The 22,165-nt window shown below is 42.8% G+C and overlaps 2 protein-coding genes across 2 annotated transcripts; one reads left to right on the top strand and one right to left on the bottom strand.

Annotated features, from left to right (window-relative positions):
- Positions 1-1,208: 1,208 nt before the first annotated feature.
- LOC133892033 (uncharacterized) lies at positions 1,209-2,191 on the bottom strand. The gene has a single exon (XM_062332771.1). It carries the CDS (start codon positions 2,099-2,101, stop codon positions 1,547-1,549), a length of 555 nt encoding a protein of 184 aa, XP_062188755.1. The 5' UTR covers positions 2,102-2,191; the 3' UTR covers positions 1,209-1,546.
- Positions 2,192-13,646: 11,455 nt separating this feature from the next.
- On the top strand, positions 13,647-17,400 carry LOC133893070 (uncharacterized). Its single transcript, XM_062334041.1, has 6 exons — positions 13,647-13,939; positions 14,660-14,895; positions 15,651-15,884; positions 15,967-16,057; positions 16,407-16,644; positions 16,807-17,400. The coding sequence occupies exons 1-6, from the start codon at positions 13,728-13,730 to the stop codon at positions 17,194-17,196; spliced, it is 1,401 nt and encodes a 466-aa protein (XP_062190025.1). The 5' UTR covers positions 13,647-13,727; the 3' UTR covers positions 17,197-17,400.
- Positions 17,401-22,165: the final 4,765 nt, after the last annotated feature.

Consider the following 22,165-nt stretch of genomic DNA (forward strand, 5'->3'; position numbering starts at 1 on the left):
GAAGAGATGGGTTAGCTACCTATGGAACGACGACGACTTCAGTCGGTGGTCGTGAGCGCATCTACAACTTTTACTTTGGCGCCAGAATATGCTTTTGCCTTTTCTTGTGTGAATAAGTGCCCCTACCCTGCCCTGTCCTGCCTTGCTCTGCATTGGAAAGCAGGTTGGCATTACAGCTGCCTGCCATGGCTAGATCGATGGTAGGTGTAGGTAGCCCGTGGGGCAAAAGATGAAGCTACGCTAGCGATGGAGCTCGCGCGTGGTCTGTTCGCGGCACGCTAACCCCCTGCGCTCGCACGGGCGGATATAAGCAAATTCTTTAGGATATATTTTAAAAAATCTCATGACATTTTATTGACGTAATTCATCTCGTGATCTAATAGTTATTAAAATATATATATATATATTATAAAAGATCGATCTTTTATATAATAAGATACTATAAAATTTATTTCCGAACGGCTACTTTTCCGCTCCAGTCGACCTGTGACAACTTCGAAGAAGCTGCTTCAGAGGTAGGCAGGTAGGTAGTAACTACTAGCTCCATCGCTTTTGCTTTGTTGGCACCACTGGCACCGGTGCTCCACGTACGGCTGCAGCCAACAGCGATAGATATTCGTGCCGGGCGATTCCACACGAGCCTGATGCATGAGCCAACAGTCGCCATGTGCTCATGGAAACCGACAGGTGAACGGATTGACGACGCACACGGCAACCAGCTGCGAGCGGGCGAGCTAGCTCTGCTTTGGATCTTGCATGCGAGAAGGGACGGGACAGACGAGACAGGGCTCCGCTGCACGCACTGTCCAGCTCCAACACGAAAGCGATCGCCTCGGTTCGCGGCCACCGCGGAGAGTTGTCGCATCATTCGCCATTGCCCAAGTCGTCTGCCCTCGAAAACTGATGAATCTTGTCATGATATGATCATCGTTCAGCCAACAAAAGCTTTACGTTCAAAACTTGCAAATAGATCTGCTTTTTAATTTGTTATGGATCATATGTTGCTTGCATCAAAATGTAGTGGCACAGATGCCACGTCCCAGCTTAGCTCAGTTACAGTGCATTTGTACTACGTTTAATTTGGAAATCTAAAAAGAAAATGCACGTGAGTGGTGGCCTGTCATTATATGCATCATGCAGATTCAACGAGGTTTCAAGATTCGAGGAGAATTTGAGCAGAGAGACATGCGCACTTGTTTCACACGAGCTAGAAGAAGAGGAGCCGAATAATTTGTTTGTATTCACAGTCCATCTGCAACCTCTCAATTCCGAACACCAACTCAGCTAACAGAGGCCAAAATTCCCAAGAATCACGTACAAATGCTAGCAAGTAATAGTAGCAGCAGCTGTTTCTCAGTCAGCCGCATCCCAACCGCTGGTTCATTCCCTGCCGAACCACCGCCGTCCGTTCGACCATCCGCGTCTGATTGGTTCCAGAGTGCTCGCTCAAGAAATTTTTGGCAATTCGGGATCAGGAATTCGCAGTCGCAGTCGTGCCATTGCTTCGAGTTCATCCCGCGATCGAGTCCTTGTTCTCTTCATCCAGCTACTCGCTCATCTCGCATTCTGGAATCGCGGTCAGATCCGAAGCGAACCGCTGGACAGGGCGCCTCTTCCCGACGGACGGCGCCGGCGCGGCTTTGTGCGCAGCAAATGTCTTCACATCCGGCTCCTCCTCCGGCGGCGGGGAGAAGACGAGCGGCGCCACGGAGCCCCGCCTCCGCCTTCCGGCCCCTGATCCGGCGGCGGCAGCGGTCTTAGCGAGCGCGGCGGAGGCCTTGACGGCGAGCGCGGCGACCTCCTCGCGCCGGAGCCCGCGGCGGCGGGCCTCGGCGGGGAGCACGAAGTAGATCTGCCCAGCGCGGAGCTCCTCGGCGCCGCCCACGGCCGCTACGGGGCCCTCGAACCCCATCCCGTCCGCGTCACACAGGAACCATCCCTTCTCCCCCGTCGCCGCCGCCGACGCGGAGTCCTCGAGCACCCGAGCCGCCGTGGCGGGGCGCGGGTACTCCCGCAGCTCCCCGTTCGGCAGCAGCACCAGCGCCGTGGCCTTCGGAGCCGCCTCGCTCACCGCGCCGCCACTTGACATGCAGAGCCCCATCTCTGTTTCGATTGCGTTTGTGATGACTTGCTCGAGTTGCTTTTGCGGTTTCGTGGCTTTGAAGCGGAGGAGAGGAGAGGGGGTGGGGGGGGGGGGAGATGAGATGAGACGGCGACGGCGATGGTGGCGGAGGCGGGCGGGTGGCTCATTTATAGGAGGTGGGGCGGGGAGGAGGAGGGAGCTTTGTCGCGTAGCGGAGCTGGCTTGGAGAGGGGGGCATGACAGGCTGGCGTGCCGCTGGGGCCAGACGCCAGCTTAGCTGCGTGGACTCATCGGTCCTTTTTTACTTCTTTCTTTACTATTTATTCTTTCCTTTTGCTACTCAGTTCTACTCCCTCCGTTTCAGCTTACTTTTCACTTATTTTTACTATAACAAATTTGCTCATGTGTTTTAAAAAAAAGTATAGATATTTAAAACTTTTATATTATTAGTTTTATCATAAAATAAGTTTTATTAATATTGTATATTTTCATGTATATATAATTTTTAAAAAACGATTAGTTAAATTTACTACAGTAAAAAATAGTGATAAGTAAATTAAAATGGAGTGCAACTCTCCCTCTTAAAATTGATACTAACGTCTTATAGTTAAACATAAACACAATTATTAAAATAAAAAATAAAATAATCATCGCCTCTGCCCGCTGGGTCCCACCCGCTCAGGCACATACGCGCAGGCGCAGCTGGATCCGGTCGCTCGGTTCGTCGACCGCGTCCTGGCAATGGGAATCTCCGGCCGGCCGTCAACAGATGCTCTCTCCACGACGCATGTGATATATCCTGCATCATTCTACGCTTAATTGTAGATAGTAGATTATAATAATTTTGATTGTAAATGTTAAATTGTAAAAATTAAATTTTACTATTTATATAAACTGATAGAAAATATATTATTAGATTGTTATAATCTAAAAGTTAGATCACAATCTGCAAACTGAAAACAACAAAGCTTTACTCTGCTTACATACATATATATATATATATATATATAGACTCCTGCTTATTCAATCCGTACCTATACCGCGATGGTTCTACATTCGTGCGCATATTATATTGTACATATGCTAGTATATGCGTGGAGTTGCAGACTTGCAATGATATGTTTGCACTGCATGTACAGTGATTGTCTTTGAATTGTTTCTTGAGAAATCTTGCATACTCCAGAGAGCTTGTGATGTAGTGTCCCAAATAATATACTCCTGCCATCTTAAATAGAGGTCTATTTAGGTTTGTTTTAAATCAAACTATTTTAGTTTGACCATCGATAGCTTAAAAAAAGTAAAGGTTGACAATATAAAATTGATGTTATTAAATTTATCATAAAAATACATCAATAATATATCTCTTTCTATTTTAAATAATATATTTTTATAGATATTATTAGTTAAAGTGTCACATTAAAAATTATGTCGATGTCCTATAAACTTATATTTGAAATTGAAGTGAGATAGTAATTCATATCTAGTAACGGTCATTATTCATTTATCCCTGTAATGCCCTAAAATTTTAGAAGGAAATTGGAAGTCGTCGTTTTCGGTTTTTTTATTGAATCGCTCTCGTCGGGAAAGAAAAGAGAAGAAAGTAAGGCAAATTACAGCAGTGCATTTCTTTTAAAATAGAGAAGCTTTAACCATGAGAGTGGACTGAGCCAACCTGGGCTTGGACCAGTTAGCCTAGCCCCTCCCCCCAAAGACCCATGCGCCCCCCCCCCCCCTTCTTTTCCCCCTCCACCCCGCCAAACTCTAGCCGTCCCTCTTCTATGCCACCACCCCCCTACTGTTGCTCTTGTGCAGTAGAGAGAAGAGAAAGGAAGAGGAGAAGAAGGGGAAGGGAAGGGCAGCAAGGAAAGCAAGGAGAAGAGGGGAAGAGGAGGTTTAGAGCTAGGGGATTTTGATGTTTTCTTGCTGTAGTGCCCTAAGGTAATAATTCCCCTACTGTTCTTCATGTTTTAGTTGATGATTATAGCCGGTAGATCTTGGTTTGAGAGGTTTTGGTTAGGGGAATTTGTGGTTTGGGGTCGATCTGAGTGTTATGCGCGCAGGCAGATTGAGTAGTGTGTGTTTTCTTGATGTTTTGGTGACATAGATGATTTTTCTTGTGGAAGTGATCAACTAGAAAGTTGTAGCTAACGTCGAAACCTAGCTACCAGTGAAATTTCAGAATTTTTGACCATGTGGTTTAGGAGATATTGCTGTCTGAATCTGACTATTGTACCTCTATCGAATTTCTATCAGTGTTAGATCTATTCTGTTTTTGGGCATCTTAGTTGCCGAGACAATTGTTCAGAATGCTAGAAGGTTGTAGAGGATTCATTAAGCTTTCCAATTGTGTGAACAATGCAATTTTTCATTGATTGTAGCTCTAGTTACGCTGTTCTGAACTTTTCTGCAATTAATGGTTGACAAATTTTGTTGTCGAAGTTCAGAACTTGATTAGGCCTTGTTAGATATGTTTTATGTAGATCCGAATGATACAAAAGTTGAAGCTTGTGTTATGATCTACATGTCCACAGAATTTTAGAATTTTTAGTTGCGTATTTCTGGAGATAAACAAGTTTGGGTGGCTGCTGTCTGAAATTGACGACAGGTTTCTAGGGCTGTTTTGCTATGTTATTTAGGAAACCTTAGAGGTATGAGAAAATTGTGTCATCTCAACGAAAGTTGTAGCCCTTGTTCTGTAGTTTTCGAAAATGTATTCGTTTGCTATTATATCTGTGGTACAAAAATAGTTACAAAAAAGATAAATACTGCTGCTCCTGTCAAACTATTGCGTGTGTGCTGTTTTTGGTCGATATGTCTTGATTGAGGGTTTCGAACATAGGAGCGCTTTGTTTTATGTATTTGCATGTTATGAGGAGTGTTGGTGCTGAGTTATGGTTATGTTTAGGTGGTGGTTCTTCGTCTCACACTTGAAGTTGGCCATTATCGTTGGTAGAAGGCAAGTAAACGTAGCTATGTTGTTGCTACCGTTTTGACTTGTTATTTTCATCACCTACACCTTTATTTCAGAACCATATCAATTTAACTGTGATCTAAACTTTATATTACGCTTTATGTTTAAGCATGTTTAATCATTGACTTATATCTATCCTTATGTTGCTACAATTCTTGTGAGCTATATTGTTATTTGACTTGAGGATGAAGTTGAAGTATTATTGGTAGTATACTTTAATGCAATTGCAGCATATTTTTACCATGTGCACTTGCATTTGCATATGCATTGGAAGTTATGTCGTAAAGATCACGACTGTACCGATACATATCGTACGTTGCCCGAAGAGGGGTGCGATGTAAAAGAAGACATATCATTGCATTCATATGCATTCTTGAAAATTAATAACATTTATATGTTATTATGGATATGAAGTTACATATATGGTTGTGATCTTTATTTGAAATTATTCTTTAATGTTGTTAATACTATCCTAATATGTCTTATATCTTGAGAAAACTGTATTAAATTGATGCTTAATCAACTTGTGGTTTAAATAACTTGTCAAAACAAGTTTGCTTGCTGGGATTTTATATCTCACCCTTGCATTACTCCTTCCATGTATTTGATGCATGTCGTGAAGGGATGGGAATGTAGCAGCACGTTTTGCACTTTATGCCTATATTTTTTTATTATTGTGCTGTAATAATAAATAAAGTTTAGTCCTTAGAGTCGTACGTTTGAAGTTTAAAGTGTGGTGATAAAGTTAAACTTAATATTTTCCTTTTGGTTCATGTTATGATGTTTCTATCCGTTATTGTGAGAATCCGCATATCTTGTTTATCTATGTTAATGCTTTTGCGATATTTTTTTTTTCCATAGAAGAGATGCTGCCATTTTTTTTATTATGACTAGTTGTAGATTGCGTAGTTTAGTGATATCCTACAATTCTGGTAGCCCTAGGGTGTTACAATCCCCCGGATTAGTTCCCCATGAAAATTATAGATACGGTTACGGATTCAGTCCAGCTCCCAGGGAAATCATATAATTTTCCAGTGTTGCATATCTAATGTGCAAATAAGGACATCCGATCCATTGAGCTAGAGAACCAGCATTATATTGTTGCAACCTCTAATCAGTAATCATACGGAAGATTAATTCTATTATACCCGTGTAGATTAGTTACGTGTACGTGGATAAGCCGCTCTGACAAATTAAGCACCGAGCAACCTTTGCACAACTGATTATTAGTCGCTTAAGTCCTGTTTGTTTGTTTTTAGAAGGTGTATTTTGGATCGTAGATTTTACAAATAAATGATTAGATTTTAAATATATGTCTAAATTATGACATAATATATTTAAAGTGAGTTTCTATAATCTACTATTCATAATTTAGAATACAAAATATAGGAGGAAACGGATAGGACTAGCCGCCAATTTGGCTCACTGTTGATGTCTCGCTCGTGTTTTATTTTAAGGATGTCTCGCTCGTTTGGTACATCAGAGTTTTCTTCTCCAATCATACATTGCATGATCGAACAAAACAAGGACGAAAATATTTTTAAAGTGCTTCGACTAGTGCTGATTACTGATCCAACAATTGCTGGTGGAGCGAACAGGAGCAGGCTAGCTCCACCAACATGTTACATGTATGCAGAAAAGTTCTTCAAGTGAAGGACTTTTCTAGGAGGAGAAGCTCATATAAAGTTTTATTTTAGACAAAAGGCAGCTTTAGCAGTCCTCCAGCGTGACAGCAACTCTGAATTAAGCATATATAGTTTTCTACGCAACTCTTTGAAACAAAGGAATTGTTCACTTAATTCCCAAATAAGTGTATCAGTTCACAGGAACTAATCAAGCTATAACTTCAAGCGTACGTGATGCTGTTACCAAATGCCGGAATGGCTGAAGTACATGATATCCATCTCAAACAGACCACCTGAGCCATGGAGCACAGTATTGGTACAAGCTCGAATACGCACACGTATTCACTCACGCCCACACACTCACGTTAATGCGTTCTATCATTCGTCTAACATCCTAAGAATTAATTGTAAAGAAAATACGAACACTAGTCAACTAAGCTACACCAAGAACCTTAATCAATTGGACTACACCAAATATCTTAACCAATTAAATTACACCAAGTATCTTAATCAATTGAGCTACGCCGAACTTGCTCTGATGGCTTAGATTTGGAGGGAACGATCATGGTATGTCACTCACGCCCACACACTCACGTTGATGCGTTCTATCATACATCTAAACATCCTAAGAATTAATTACAAGAAAAATACGAACACTAGCCAACTGAGCTACAGCAAAAATCTTAATCAATTAAACTACACCAAACATCTTAACCAACTGAGCTACGCCGAGCTTGCTCTGATGGCTTAGATTTGGAGGGAACGACCGGTCCGCCCATGGTGTCGGTAGTACGCGCCAGTGCGCAGGTACCCCGCAACTTGCGTGGTTTTGGTCTCTGGTGGCCTGCTGGTGAGTGGTGGGTGCGTCGATCCAGGGAGAGGGCGCCACCCCCAGGCTGGAAAGCAGAGCCAGCCGCAACGCAATTAATTGAAAGGAAAGCACAAGCATACACCGCCAAATGCCGATGCACGCACGCATGCGGACGAACAGATTTCACTAGTGGTGGTGCTCTACCAGCCATAGACCTCTTTGTGTTGAATGGAAAGGAAAACCACGTGTTGCATTTCCTATTCTTGTTGTCTGCACGTGGTGCAAAAAGATAAGGAAGCTAGAGCACTAGAAAGAAAAGAAAATATGTGGATGTAGGGTTGGGCTTTCCAAGAACCAGCCTCAGCTGATCAGCAGATGGTCCATGCCCTAGCCTGTGGTGAATGGTCATATGGGTACTAAACAATGGGGAACAGTTGTTGTGATGAGTGTGTTTTGGGGATCTGTGTTGGATTTGCAGCTCCTTAATCACAGAGCAGGAAATAACGGAAATGCATTCCCAAGTGATTAAGATTGAAAGGGTTGTAAAAAATGTTGGTTTACTACTCTGCTCATCATGCTCATCAGCCATAGAGAATAGAGATGGAGAAATCCATGCAAAAATTTTCTGAGTGCAGAGAAGAGAAGACAGATACCTTACTTACTGAGGGTACTGAGGACTGATGGAACATGACTTCCGAGTCATGAGTCCTGACCAGGAGCTTGATTGCAGCTTGCAACAACTGAATTGAGGCCGGCTTCAGATGTGAGAGCATTTCCAACGTACTCTCTAAATCTAGCTCTTCCATGAACTCTTTTTCATAGAGAGCATCTCTATTTCTTCACATATTTTAACTGACTTTCTAAATTTTACTCACCTATATTTTATTAGTATCTTATAAATTAAGAGAGGTTGGACGGCGCAGGGTGGGGAGGGCTGGGTGGTGGTGGGGTTGGGACATGGGAGGCGGCGACAGGGCGAGGATTAGGCGGCGGCACGTGCTGGGAGCCTGGGAGCAGGGAGCGGCGGTGGGAATGGGAGTACTGATAAGGGTCTGTTAGGAAGGGATTAGGGATTTAGGGTTTGTAGGATTGTGTTGGACCCACATGTCAGGCTGGTTATATAGGTAAATGGATTTCACATGCACGGGTATGCCTTACCTGTACCCGTCGATTAGTATTTTTCACCCATGAATTGTCATGCCCGGTTTTTAAAGAGCAAAACCAGATACATTCTATATGTATATCAAGATCAAGTTTCTATATATACGGTGACATTATAAGTGAAACATTACAATATAATTATATAACGATAAGGTTTAATACAAAAGGACCTGTAGGCCTTAAAAAACACTAATGTAAACCAACGGTAGTGGGTCTTCCATCAATCCACAGGCGTTGTCCGGGAAGCGTCAGCCTAGACCATCGTCTCCGGGTTGAAGTCTTCCTCCTCTTAAAACTCAGCTCCATCGTCTAGAAGATCCTCAAAGTCTTCACCCTCTGACTAACAATAAGTGGTTGGGAGAAAGCTAGCGCGAGTACACAGAGTACTCCGCAAGTGTGGGAAGGTATGACATGAGGGCTTAAGATAAAAAAAAGGCTTGACTCAGGTTTACTGTATTTATGTTGTCCTAATCTAGGACTTAAAAAGACTTAGTAGTCTTATTTACTATGTGTGACACCAAGATTTTACAAGATAGAGCTTATCGGATTCCATCTAACTACCAAACTCATCAGATAATTCATATCCAGCTATCAACTCATAGGATTACCACCACCCAACTACCAGAACCAACTGTCTAAGATCGTCCACTAATCATGAAGAAGTCCAAGCCCGCTAATGAACGTGAGCACGGTTGATATATCAATTTTACACTCTGCAGAGGTTGCATACTTTACCCACGAGTCGTGATTCTCGTATTGCTTCACACTTTCAAGATATAGAGCTAGGGTCTCACTACAAGGCCTTTACAAAGTGCCTCTAAATCTATATACATACACTAAGGTTTCATCGCTAACAGAGATCACATCCACTACAGAAGCCCCATCTTGTGCCACTCAGCCACCAATTGGTGCGTACAGAATAAAGAGGACATCTAATTAATTGGACATGCCGTACCTATATAAGCCTCGTGGTCACGCTGTTGTGCCAAGTTACATGTCCATGAACCAGTCCTTAGGATCTAAAGCAGTTACTCGCATATCACCCAATGCGCATACAATAGCCATACCAACCAAACCAACATGTCTAGATCCATACGATCCATATTGCTACAAAAGATTACCCAAATCGGTTCATATTGCATAGACCATTTAACAGTTAACATTTAAACCATCCGACTCTACAACATGACTAAGCATTTCTACCATTTACACCTAAATTACAACACAAGCGACAAGGATAATCATGGAAGAATCTAATAAACCATAGCAATGAGATTCATATTGACAAGCATGCAACTAAAAGTAAAAGACACTCTTTTCTACAATAGGGTCAATGTGATCAAGGACACTTGCCTTCAGTAGCGGGTTTCTCAAACTCTTCAAAAATCTGATCCTGCAGGTTCATGAACTGCTCGTCTTCTATTGCATTCGCGAAAACCAAAAACAACCTAGTACAAATATCTAGGAATAGTACACCAAACAGTAGCAAAGCACTATAAAAATCCTACTAATAAAAAGTACTCGTCACTACGATCGCGTGAGCGAAAGAATCGACTAAAGTGGAGCTCATATGAAAAAGTTATAAAGGTTCAAAGTTACAGGGGTCTTTCTGTAAAAGAGCATGGACTATTTGATAAAACAGAAATGTCCAGGAGCTTATTTGTAGAAGTTTAGAGACCTATATGTAAATCTATAAAACTTTAGGGGGCTAATGTAAAATAACTGTACTGATAGGGTTCTTTTTGTGAAAAAAAGCCTAGGGGCTAAATTGTAAAAAGACCTAGTTTCAGAGAATAATAGAATTTACTTTTTATTGAAAACCCTAATTATTGTGTAATGCTAACGCCATTGCTGACAAGGGCTACTGACCGGGCTCGGGGTGCTGAGTGGAGTCTACGTGGCTGCTAACTATGACTGCACAATCCGATTTGGATTATGTGCACATGTGGCGGCTTCCTATTGGCTCACGAAGGGCCACAGCTACAGATCGAATGACTCAGGGAGATTAGCGGGATTAGCGGCTGACGGCGACTGAAACATGGTGGCGCTGCCTCAGGTCTCGCTAGAGAATCGCTGACATCACGCGCGATCGCGCTACGAGCTACCAAACACGACGGGAAACTACACAAAACAGAGAAGGTGCAACGAGGATCTCACCGAGGGCCTCGTCGAGGAGGGCTCGAGGGTGTCTAGTGATAGCAAGACGGTGACAAAGAGGTCGGAGTTTGATGGGGCTCGGCTACGGCGACTGAGAAGCAGAGCCGAGTGTTAGAAAAGTTCGCTGGGGGTCCTGCGGTGCCAAAGGGGTGGTCAACAGGTCTCAGGGCGCAACAGGGAGAGGTGGCGACTGAGAGATGGCGGCGAGACTCACCAGAGCTTAGCGAGAAAGGTGGTTCCGGCGACGGAGGGAGGGATCTAGGGGCCAGGGAAGCCTCCTCGTGCTCCTACGAAGCCGAGGGCGGCCTCAGGTGCGCCGGGGAGGACTCGATTGCGACGGTCTTAGAGCAGCCGAGCTTTGGGCGGCAACAATGGTAGATTGGCGACGATGAGCTCAGACGGCAGGTTGAGGGAAAAAGAGAAGGCAGCGGAGTTGGGTGGCTTTATAGGCACGAGGGAGGGCGGCGGTTGCAGATTCGGGGTCATGGGGTGCGGTGGACGTGGGGGCGGCAGTTTCGGCCGACGGTTGCGCATGTGACGGGAGGAGGGGGATGGCAGGTGGGGCCCACGCATCAGCGAGAAGAAGAGGGGAACGGGAGTAGCGGATTGGGCTAAGCCACGTGCGCGGAGAAACTGGGCCGGCCTGGCGGAGAAAGGAAACGGGCGTCACATGACCGTACCGATGTGTAACAAATACGACCCATACCCAATCCTATTGCGATATTTACTAACGGATAAATAAGTAATCGGGTTAAACTACTATCCTTAGTCTAACAAGGGACTTGTTGGCAACCAATAACAATCCACTAAACACAAGCTTTTCCTACAGCCTGATTTCTGAGTTTAATCAGTAACTAGTTCGAGGAACTACCAGAAGGTGAGTCCAAGCACGTGCAGGGTGGACAATCTGAAGACAAATGACACATTTTCTGTTCTTGTTCGATTCTCAAAACATCATCTGCTGCTGGTGAGCTCTGTTTTTGGACGATCCCCAAATGGAAGACAGATCGATGCATCCACTGTTCTGCGTATTGCTGGAGGTGAAGGTGAAGACAGATCGATGCCCTTGGTGTTCATGGCCGGTGCAAGCGTGGGCGTCATGGAGGCCGGCCTCTGGGAGGAAGGAGAGGGACGCAAGTAAACGTGGCGGCGACCCCGGAGCCGAGGCGGCGTTCGTGGAGAGCGCCTCCCTAGCGCGGTCGTTAAAGCTAGACGGCCGACGATCGTGCCGCCGCGACGTCCGGAGAGGTAGTCTATGCGGTTGTCATGGAGGCGAGAGTGGCGCCAGGCGAAGGCGAACATGTCCCGGCGCTACGCATCTGGCACTCTGGCGTCGCGGCGTGCGCGCGCAGGCAGGAGCGGTGGCCGCGGCCGTGCGCCATGGCATGGTGTCTTGTCTTGCTGCTGGAAGAGCTGCAGCGAGGGGACACTGCCGAGAGGATCCAGCGGACCGTCGGCGATGGCCGGGCGAGCAGCTCGACTCATCCAGACGCACCGGCCCTGCCGGCCTGCGCCACGAGCATGGTCTGAACGCGCGCGGCGTCGCTCGAGCGAGTCCATGCACGACGCGGAGGCGGCGTCCTTGGCAGTCCTGCGAGCTACCGGGGCGATTCTGGCATGCATGGCGCGCGAGCACACGGAAACGCGAGGAGCACCGTCCACACGACACCCACGGCGAGCTTGACGCGCTGGCCGAGATGCAGCGGCACGCCGGCGAAGGCATGGTTGCATACGTAGCTGAGGAAAGACAAACTGAATTGTAGAACAAGAATTTAGAAAACCTGATCATGTGTGATGCAATAATTTCTGCAAACAACAATTTCAAGATCCAAAAGATATATAAAAAGGAGCACATTAACAAAAAAAGAAAGAAAATCGACTCAGCAATGAATGGATTTTGCCTGTAAAGCATGCACGGGAAAGGGCTGCAACAGTACTCACAAAAATCAATGGTCTGGATACCTCACATTTGGAGACGCAAGCATTTTCCTTTTCTTTCTAGCAATCTTATTTAAAAATTAACATATCTAATCTATTGAAACCTTCTCAAACAAATCACCTAATACAGAGATATATGCTTACATTAATAAAATGCTCGTGTGTGAATTTCAGGATAATGGATAATTATTTTTTAAATATAAATAATGCCACCATTTATTCCTGAAAAATGTTATGAACCTCCTGAGAATATTTATGAATTGGGTACATATTTTTCAGATACCAATAATTACTTTTTGTGTTCTACTACTATATTAAAGTAGTGGAATAATTAGATTGTATTTCATTGGTGAGGAAGAATAAACTCTTTTCATCGATTTGTTTACCATGTGAATATTCAAACATCCTCTAAGAAAAAGAAAAATTCTAAAAAACCATAACCACCAGCCAATCGTAGACCCCAACTCTGAATAACACATAGGGTGTGTTTGGTTCATCTCATCTCCCCTATTCTGACCAAATAGATGCATATAATCCAAAAAGAATTCGTTTTGTTGCCTGCATCCACTATTACAGTCTGGTTTTATAGGTGTAAATATATCAAGCTTCACTCTGTAACGCATATAGACGGATGGACACACTTGTCAGTGTCATAAAATTATTTTTATGCGAATAACAATCACAATCTAATCCAGCCCATACACCCATTATGGCCCATAATTCATTGTCCGGGGAACAAAAGCACCCATAGTCCATTGGGCCCACGTGGACTATCCCATAGGTGGGCTCCTAATGGGCTCTCCGGCCCAGAAAGCAACCCATTATAGCCCATAATTATTCTAGAAGCCCATTTGGGCCCAAACTCGTACCCCTTGGCGGCAATATCCCCCGAGATTTCGCGCTTCGTCCCCCAAATTTCCCCATTTCCTCCACCTCCACTTCCGGCGCCGCGAAGGGAAGCCGCCGCCGCGCACGCTGCCCATGGCCTCCTCCACTGAGAACACGGACGCACCGATGGAGGAGCTCCATGTCCCGCCGCCACCGCCGAACCCTAGCGAGGAGGCGCCCGGCGAGGCGGAGGAGCCGAAAACCCTAGAGCGGGCGCAGGAGCTGTTCGACGAGGGGTCCAAGGCCATCGAGGACGGGGGCTTCGTCGAAGCCGTCGACTGCCTCAGCCGCGCGCTCGAGATCAGGTTAGGGTTCCCTCCCTTTCCCCCACCCCGCATCTCCTCCTCACACTTGGTCCCGACCTCCTGGTTGAAGTGATTCCGCGTGTTGGTGGATTTTGGAAGAAGTGATTCCGCGTGTTGAAGTGATTCCGCATGTACGGTGCATTGCCCTGAGGATCTGCTGGTTTTGACGCTTGTTAGTTGTTTGGCTTGTGTAGTTTGGGGAGTCAGGCACTAGGGTTTTAGGGGTTCTGCAGCAAGCTTGTTACCAACTACCAAGAGTGGTGTTTAGGTTTGGTTTGTTAACTGTGAGTGCGGTTGAGGGAGGGAGGTGTTCTGAAGGATCGAATGCTTTTGCTATTAGCCTGTTGTTACTTTGTGGCAATATTTGGTCGTCCGTTGTTTTGATGTGCTGATTGCGATGGTCATGAAATCAAAATGTCATACTTCAGGGATAGGTGTTACCCTGTTTGAGAAATATGCATGCTTGCTTCTCCTATACTGGTGTGTCGCAAATATTTCATTTATAGCGCACTTGTCATTTGTTACAGAAGTCAATCAACAGTGAACAAAGCTAGGACCTTGTATCGTCGATGCAGTGGATAAATCATTATAACAATCAGTTTTGATTGTGACATTCTACCTCAGTCTACATTGCCTTTCATGGTCTTATGTAATTATGTTTATAACCTTAACAGTGACATTATGACATGCTGACAAATTTATGCCTTTGTTGCCATCTAGGACTGCACATTATGGAGAGCTTGCTCCAGAATGTGCCAGCACGTACTATAAGTATGGATGTGCCTTGCTGTACAAAGCCCAGGAGGAGACTGATCCTTTGGGCAATGTTCCCAAGAGTGCACCAAAGGAAGAATCAGTGAAGAGTACAACTGGTAAAGATGATAGTGGAAGCTCAAAGGCCTCTTGTAGCAATGTTGAGGATGCTGCATCTTCAGAGAAAGTTGATGCTGAAGAAGGTATACCATTTACCCCAGATAACAATGTACACTGAAACACACTATTATTGTGCATATCTTTATAATTTAGAACAATCTACTGAGTGTAACATTTTCTCTTACGCTTCTCATACCTGCTGAAGACTGTATAGAATAAACTCCTAGTTAATAATGCACTCCAGCTTGTTTGCAAAGTAATGGTCTCGTTTGGAACCTGGAAGTGTTAGAACTAATCTATTGAATTTCCCACACCATCCTGTTTGAATTCCATTTCATCGAGGTTGTTTCGTTTTTCGTAAGCTGTAGTCTGTGCTCTTGGTAGTAATTGATTTAGGAGACAACAAAAAGTGCTTTGAATGCTCATATGTAAGCTTGAATATGCGGTGACCATGTTTCAAACTGGATGCATGCCAGCTATTTGCCTTCTAGATATCTATATTTAATGCTGACGTTCTTAACTTGTATACTTGGAATGGTGGCATTAGATTAAACAGATATGTATCACTTGAGATCCTGCTTCATTTGGTTCTCATGCAACTAGCTGTCTAACCAGTGTGCTTGTATGTGCCAGCATTTACAAAGATAAAATTTTCCTTTTCCAGTTTCCAGTTATGGGTTATAAGATTTAGATACGCATCTAATTGCTTTGTTGATGGCTGTTTTTTTTTATCAAATAATACTATCGATACTCAAGCTGAACTAATCATGAGTAAATTGATGGTTATTTTCCATGTTCTTTTCTTCCTGCTACGGTATTGATATTAGTTGTTTATTAGGTGAAAACTCAAATGGCAAAGATCAGGAGGATGGGAATGGCGAAGATGACAAGGATGTTGATGATGATGATGGCGACAGCGACGATGAGAAGGCGGGAGATGAAGATGATTCTGATTTGGATCTTTCCTGGAAAATGTTGGACATTGCAAGGGCAATAGTTGAGAAGAGCCCAGACAACACTATGGAGAAAGTAAAAATCTTTTCTGCCCTGGGTGAAGTCTCCTTGGAAAGAGGTAGTCTCAGCTTTCTTATGTTATTCTCCTGTATTTGATTGGCAAATGATCTTGATACTCATGGCTCATATTTGATTCGCAGAGGACATAGACAACTCACTTGGTGACTACTTCAAAGCTTTAGCTATTTTGGAGCAATTGGTTGAGCCTGATCATCGTCGAATCGTGGAACTGTATCCTCTTTGTGATAATAGCAGCATATTGTGTGCCATATAGCAGTATTATTATGTAAATGCATCATTTGTAACCCAAGTGCTACGGTGCTTACATCCTTCTTTGGGTGTATCTCTTTGGTTTTATGGGTACATTGTAGGCTGTTAAACTGAAGGTTTAGGTGGCTAAAGGTGCGCCTTTCATTTTATAATCCATATATTATTTCAGTTGATTTGAGTTGACTGAAATCTTGCACGGTTAACTTCATTTGCATGAATGCACATGTTAGTGTAAATGATATGGTGGCATCCCAACATTCTGTATATTTTGGTTGCTCTTCCTTTGTCAATTGCCTTAATTCTGTCATAGAAACTTCCGCATATGTTTGGTTTTCGAGCTGGCGGCCAAGATTGCAGATGCAATCCCATACTGTGCGAAGGCAATTTCACTATGCAAGTCACGTATACAGAGCCTGAAAACTTCCAAGGATGCTTTGTTGGCTGGTAAAGATGATAATGTATCTGCTGCTGAAGGAGGCTTGCAAAAATCTGCTCTGGAAGATGAGATAGAGTTGCTGACTGGCATACTTACTGAACTCGAAAAGAAGGTAATAAGATCAGCTCTGTTCATATGAATATAAACATTTAATGTTGCCAATTTGTTTTGCTTCATAAGCCTTGTGCCTTGTACTGTATGTCTGTATCAATGATGAAGATGATTTTTCTTGCTTCTAAGGAATAATGACATCTCTGAATTATTCTGCATCCAGCTTGAAGACCTGGAGCAAGCAATGTCAACCCCAAGTTCTGCTATAGCTGAGATCATGAGGACGATTGCATCAAGAGCAGATGCTGAGCAGAAAGTTGCCGATGCGATGCCAAGAGCTGCATCTTTTACATCTTCACAGATGGCTGCATCCAGCAACGGCTTTGATTCCTCAATTCTGTCCACAGCAGCGACAACCGGAAGCACTGGAAGTACTGTAACTGACCTTGGGGTTGTAGGTAGAGGCGTCAAGCGAGCTAACATCAAGCCGATCTCTGCTGAACCTTCTGCCAAGAAACCTGCAGTGGATTCACCATCTGTAAAAGGCGATATCAGCAACAACTCGGAGGCTCACCCTACGACACAGAGTGGCGATGATTCAGTATCGAAGTAGAGTACATTTTCCCTAGCCCTACCTCTTTTAGTAGCTTGCTGGAACCTGTTAGTTCGCTTAATGTGACCTGCTGCGTGGCCCTTTTTAGCGAAGCTATTTTAATATTTGAGAAGGGACTGCATGAGCCCTCGACTCATCTTGAACTTTGTAACTTGTAAGGTTAAATTACTGAGAAGTTTATCAACTATGGTGAGTTGTGTCTGATATGTGCAATGAAATGTGTGCTCTTCGAGGTGTATTTTCGTTATCAATCTATATCTGCATGTTTTTTCTAAGAAAAAAGTAGCATGTATTTTCGTTATCAATCTATACACATGTATCTTCTAAGAAAAACACAGCATGTATTTTCATCTTCCTGAAATCACCCGAGCAAATGAAGTTCATACCCTACCAGAGGATGTCAAATCGACAGTTTTCCAGGGAAGTAAATATGCTTGATGCAATCATCGATTAAAGAGAAGTGCATCAAGTAACAGGCAATAAGCATAAGATTTTACAGTTTCCTCTTCAGTTTTAATAGCTAATAATACATAACTACGCGCTAAAAAATCACATTATATATAAAAAACTGCAGCTTCAAAAAAGTTGCAATTTGCTGACTAATACTACATCCATGTAATTGCCACCACAAGATGAGCTGGTGAGAAGCAGACAACACCATACGAAACACACATTTCGAACCTAAAAACGTGTGCCACACTAAGATAAGTTCCTCAAGCAGAACATACTTGTTGATAATAAAATTTGGTATTTATAGTAGTTATTATAGCGATGGGTGACTATATGAACAATATCACGATCAGGTGAACAGTAACATGACCGGATGAACAATAACGCGACCAGATGAACAACCCGGGTGCGATTTGCTGACGAAGATCCGTCGCCACATTGCCAGACTGAGTTTCCCAGGTGCTGCTCGCTGGGTTAGTTATCTTTGCCGGTTTGCTCGTAAATCGGTCGCTCGTTGCTGCAAAAGTGCAATAGTTATCTTCGTTGTTGAACGCCCTGCGTGTGGTGCTGCGGATTGCACACGAGGTGCTCGTGTGTTGGCGCGAGGATCCATATTTTTGTGCCAACACATTTGGTGACTTCGCTAGGGAATCGACTTCTTCAGCTATGGCGCAATATGGACTCGAGATCAACTCCAACAACTTTATCACACCATCCATCTATGCCATGCCTGTGGTACAATTTGCATGTACATTAAATAGATCTGTTAATGCTATTATGCCTGTGTTCTATAGTCATGAAAGTACTGTACAAGGATTATATGGTGGTAATGGTATACAATATACCATGTTTAATAATGCCAATATATCAAATTTTAATAATATTAGTAGCATACAACAATAATTTGTACCTCCTAATTCATCGGCAATATTTGCATTACCTAGTGTGTCACAAACTAGCATATCGATGAATAGTTATTACGGTCGAATTGATATGATGGGTTCGGTCAATAATTATGAGCCATCACATGTTAATAATTTTAGTAGTGTACAACAAGAAATTGGACCTCTTGATTCATCAGCAAGTGTTTCACCGTTTATGCTTACACAACAAGCTATGCCGATGAATAAGATGTATGGCCGCAATAATGTTGATCATTCAGTCAATTATATTGAATCACCATATGCTACACCATATATCACTAGAACGGAGGTTACACTCTATGCTTTTCCAGCACCATATGCAACACTTAATGCGTATAATTTGGTTCCATACGTCACTTATGATTATGGCCGAATAGATGATAATTTATCAAGTATGCATGTACCTCTATACAACACTGTAACATATAGTGTATCTTCCACACTACCCCAAATTTCCGGTATTCCATGTAATTCATTGCCGGAAATTTATTTCAATGTTCCCCAACAAGATATATCATATGTGCAGTCCACAACGTCATATTCTTGTGATACTCTAAAGCCATATATTTTTAGCCTAGAATAACAAGCTGATTCTGTGTCTACTCAGCTCACAGCCGAGCAACATATAGGACCTAAAAGTATCGGGGGGCAACCTGACATGAACAGAGATGAAGCACGTAGGATATGTGAAATATTTTTGGGGTCTAAAGGTAACAAAGAATTAATTAATTTAGTGTAGAAGATTGTGAGTTCCTATAATTCAAATGTGGAGTCAGAGTCGGTTTTAGAAAAAGAAAAGCCGGTTGTAATTGAAAGTAAAGAACAAAAGCCGGCTACTGTTGAATTGACGGCTATGTTTGAGATAAAGGAAGCTATGGTGCTACCATCTGAATTTCGTGCTAAAACAATAGATGATCAAGATCAAAATAAAATTGTTTCGGTCATAACTGATGTAAATAGTGGCAATAAATCTACGCTTAAAGAATTATCTTAAGAAGATAATAGCGCGATTGAAGCGGAATTGCAAGAACATCGGAAGGAGCTGCTTCCGTGCTATTAATCCATTGATGACCTGCTAAAAGAGGTACGATATGAAATTACGTTATCTGCTTCCTAATATGATATTATAGACTCTATGCTTTATGATTCTGAAAGATTGGGTAAAGAGGATAATATAAGCAAACAATTAGGTTCGAGTATGAATATCAAAAAGCCGATTACTATTGGATACCAATGGTTGTGATTATAGTAATACGGTTCCATACCCGCGGGGTTTTAAAGTGCAAGAACTTGCAAAATTCACGGGTAAAGATAGTAGAATCACCAGGGGATTCGTCGGCCAAGTTATTGTGTCATATAGGAAGACCGATAATGGTAATACATTCAAGTTAGGATTATTTCTATCATCATCTTTGCTAGGTAGTATATTTATATGGATTGCTTTACTTGTTCGACACTCGGTCTACACTTGGTCACAAATGGATCATAAGTTTTGTGATACAAGACCGAGGCTGAAATTTGAAGAGACCGATATTAATATAGTAGAAGATAACTCTAAGATATCGGACAAGATGAATACAAGTAAATGTGTAGCTGAGTGGGTTAATATCAAATCTGAACTACTTATTTGTTTAGCTTTGAAACCATCTCCACAAAAGAATCGGCTAAGAAAGAAAAACTATACATTTGATTTTAACATGTGTGACCAGATTTTTGATAGTTTATTACAAGAAAAATATATTAGATTACTTGGTCATCATGTTATACCTTCATGTGAAGAATTAGGATAGCGTATATATTGCAAATGGCATAATTTATTTACTCATTCTACTAATGATTGCAATGTGTTTCGTCGGCAAGTACAATCGACATTAGTGAAGGTTGATAAAAGTTTGCAAACAATCTAGAGACAGGGGGGGGGGGCATAAAGTAGATAAGAAATCTCTCCCTGTAAGTATGTCTGGTAGTGAAAACAAGAAAGTATCGATTCGACCAAAACAGGCTCATACAACAAAAGGCAAGGAGGTCGCAATAGTTAACAAGATTAATAATGATAGAACTAGTAAAGCTAGCAATATTATAGGCAATAATAAAAAGATGGTTTGGGTCCCTAAAGGTAGTCAGAATGTTAAAGCTAAGGTTAAGGTTCAAGCATCAACTGCTAGAGCTGTACCAAATGCAAAGTCGAAGGTGATATTCAAACAACTTCTGGCTAAGTATGAGAGGGAGAAAACCGGCCCGAATGCTGCTGGTCAGTTTGATAATTTTAAGCAGCTGAGAGCACCTCCAAAGTATGAGTTTAGTGGTCAAGATTGACAATGGGAAGGATTTTATGCAGTAGCACCGTATCCTCCTTTTGGGCCACTAATGCCCATGCCGTTGAGGCCTCTTCCTATGATATTTCCTTATTGTCCGCCATGGGGCTGATATGGTTCATGGATACCACCTCCGACCACCAGTGTTTGATAGACTATCTCATCCTAGAAATGACCGTTTTGATCTAAGGAATCAGTCCGGAAATCAAACAAGTTTATCGTGTTAAAAGGGATGGTAAAAAGGATAAGAGTTCAGATTTTCCTTCAAGAGATGAGAAGCTGACTATTGTACCCAAGGAGCTGATAAGTGTGAATTCATTTGAAAGAGCTATGTCGGTAACTGATAAACATGCACATGCTTCATGTGATCAAGCCAAACACACATCTGGTTCGGGCTCCTGCATTAGTATACGACAAGGAAAATCAACACATAGAAGAAGAATTATTGATGTCAGGCTTAGCAAAAAGGAAAGGTCCAGCAGCTCAATGGTAAATGATGCAACCGAATGCATGTGTTCCAGTTTAGATTCAAAGCAAGAAAGTGAGAAGGCAATTGATGTGACTAATCGAAAGCATGGCCTTGATGTGGTTAGTTACAAGAATAAGATGTGAGTTCCTAAAGGTAGCACACAAGTTCAGACTAAGGGTAGTGTTCAAGCATCCATTGCTAGAACTACACCAGAGGCAAATTTGCACTTGATCATCAAAACCTTTGGCAGCCATATCATCTGTGTTCATTACCTGTTTCAGCGATGTCCTCATCGTGAAAACTATGCCCAGGTATGTTTGATTATTCTTCTTGGTTTTGGTGTGATACTTGCATGCCATTTTATGAATCTTTACAGTTTAGTTAGGTGCTGCTCGTCGGGTTAGTTATCCTTTGCCAGTTTGCTCGTAAATCGATCGCTCATTGCTGTGAAAGCGCAATAGTTATCTCCGTTGCTGAACGCCCTGAGCGTGGTGCTACGTATTGCACACGAGATGCTCGTGTATTGAAACGAGGATCCATATTTTTATGCCAACAATACTTTTTAACTAAGACCAAAAGAACACAAGTTGGTAGTAATATGAAAATCTACAGCCTTCGTGATGTAGCTGCGCTTCTCTTCTTGACCCTATTTTCGGAGCATTTTGCCCTAAGAATTTTATAGTCTGATGTTCTAATAGATCTGTTCTCAGTTATGAATCGTAACTCCAACCTTTAATCCTTTTTTCATAGAATATTCCATTTCCATTCTTTTGTTTCTCCCTGTTCCCCTGATCGATCGATGATACATGATT

The sequence above is a fragment of the Phragmites australis genome, chromosome 15 (genome assembly GCF_958298935.1).
Source record: "Phragmites australis chromosome 15, lpPhrAust1.1, whole genome shotgun sequence".
Lineage (NCBI taxonomy): Eukaryota > Viridiplantae > Streptophyta > Magnoliopsida > Poales > Poaceae > Phragmites > Phragmites australis.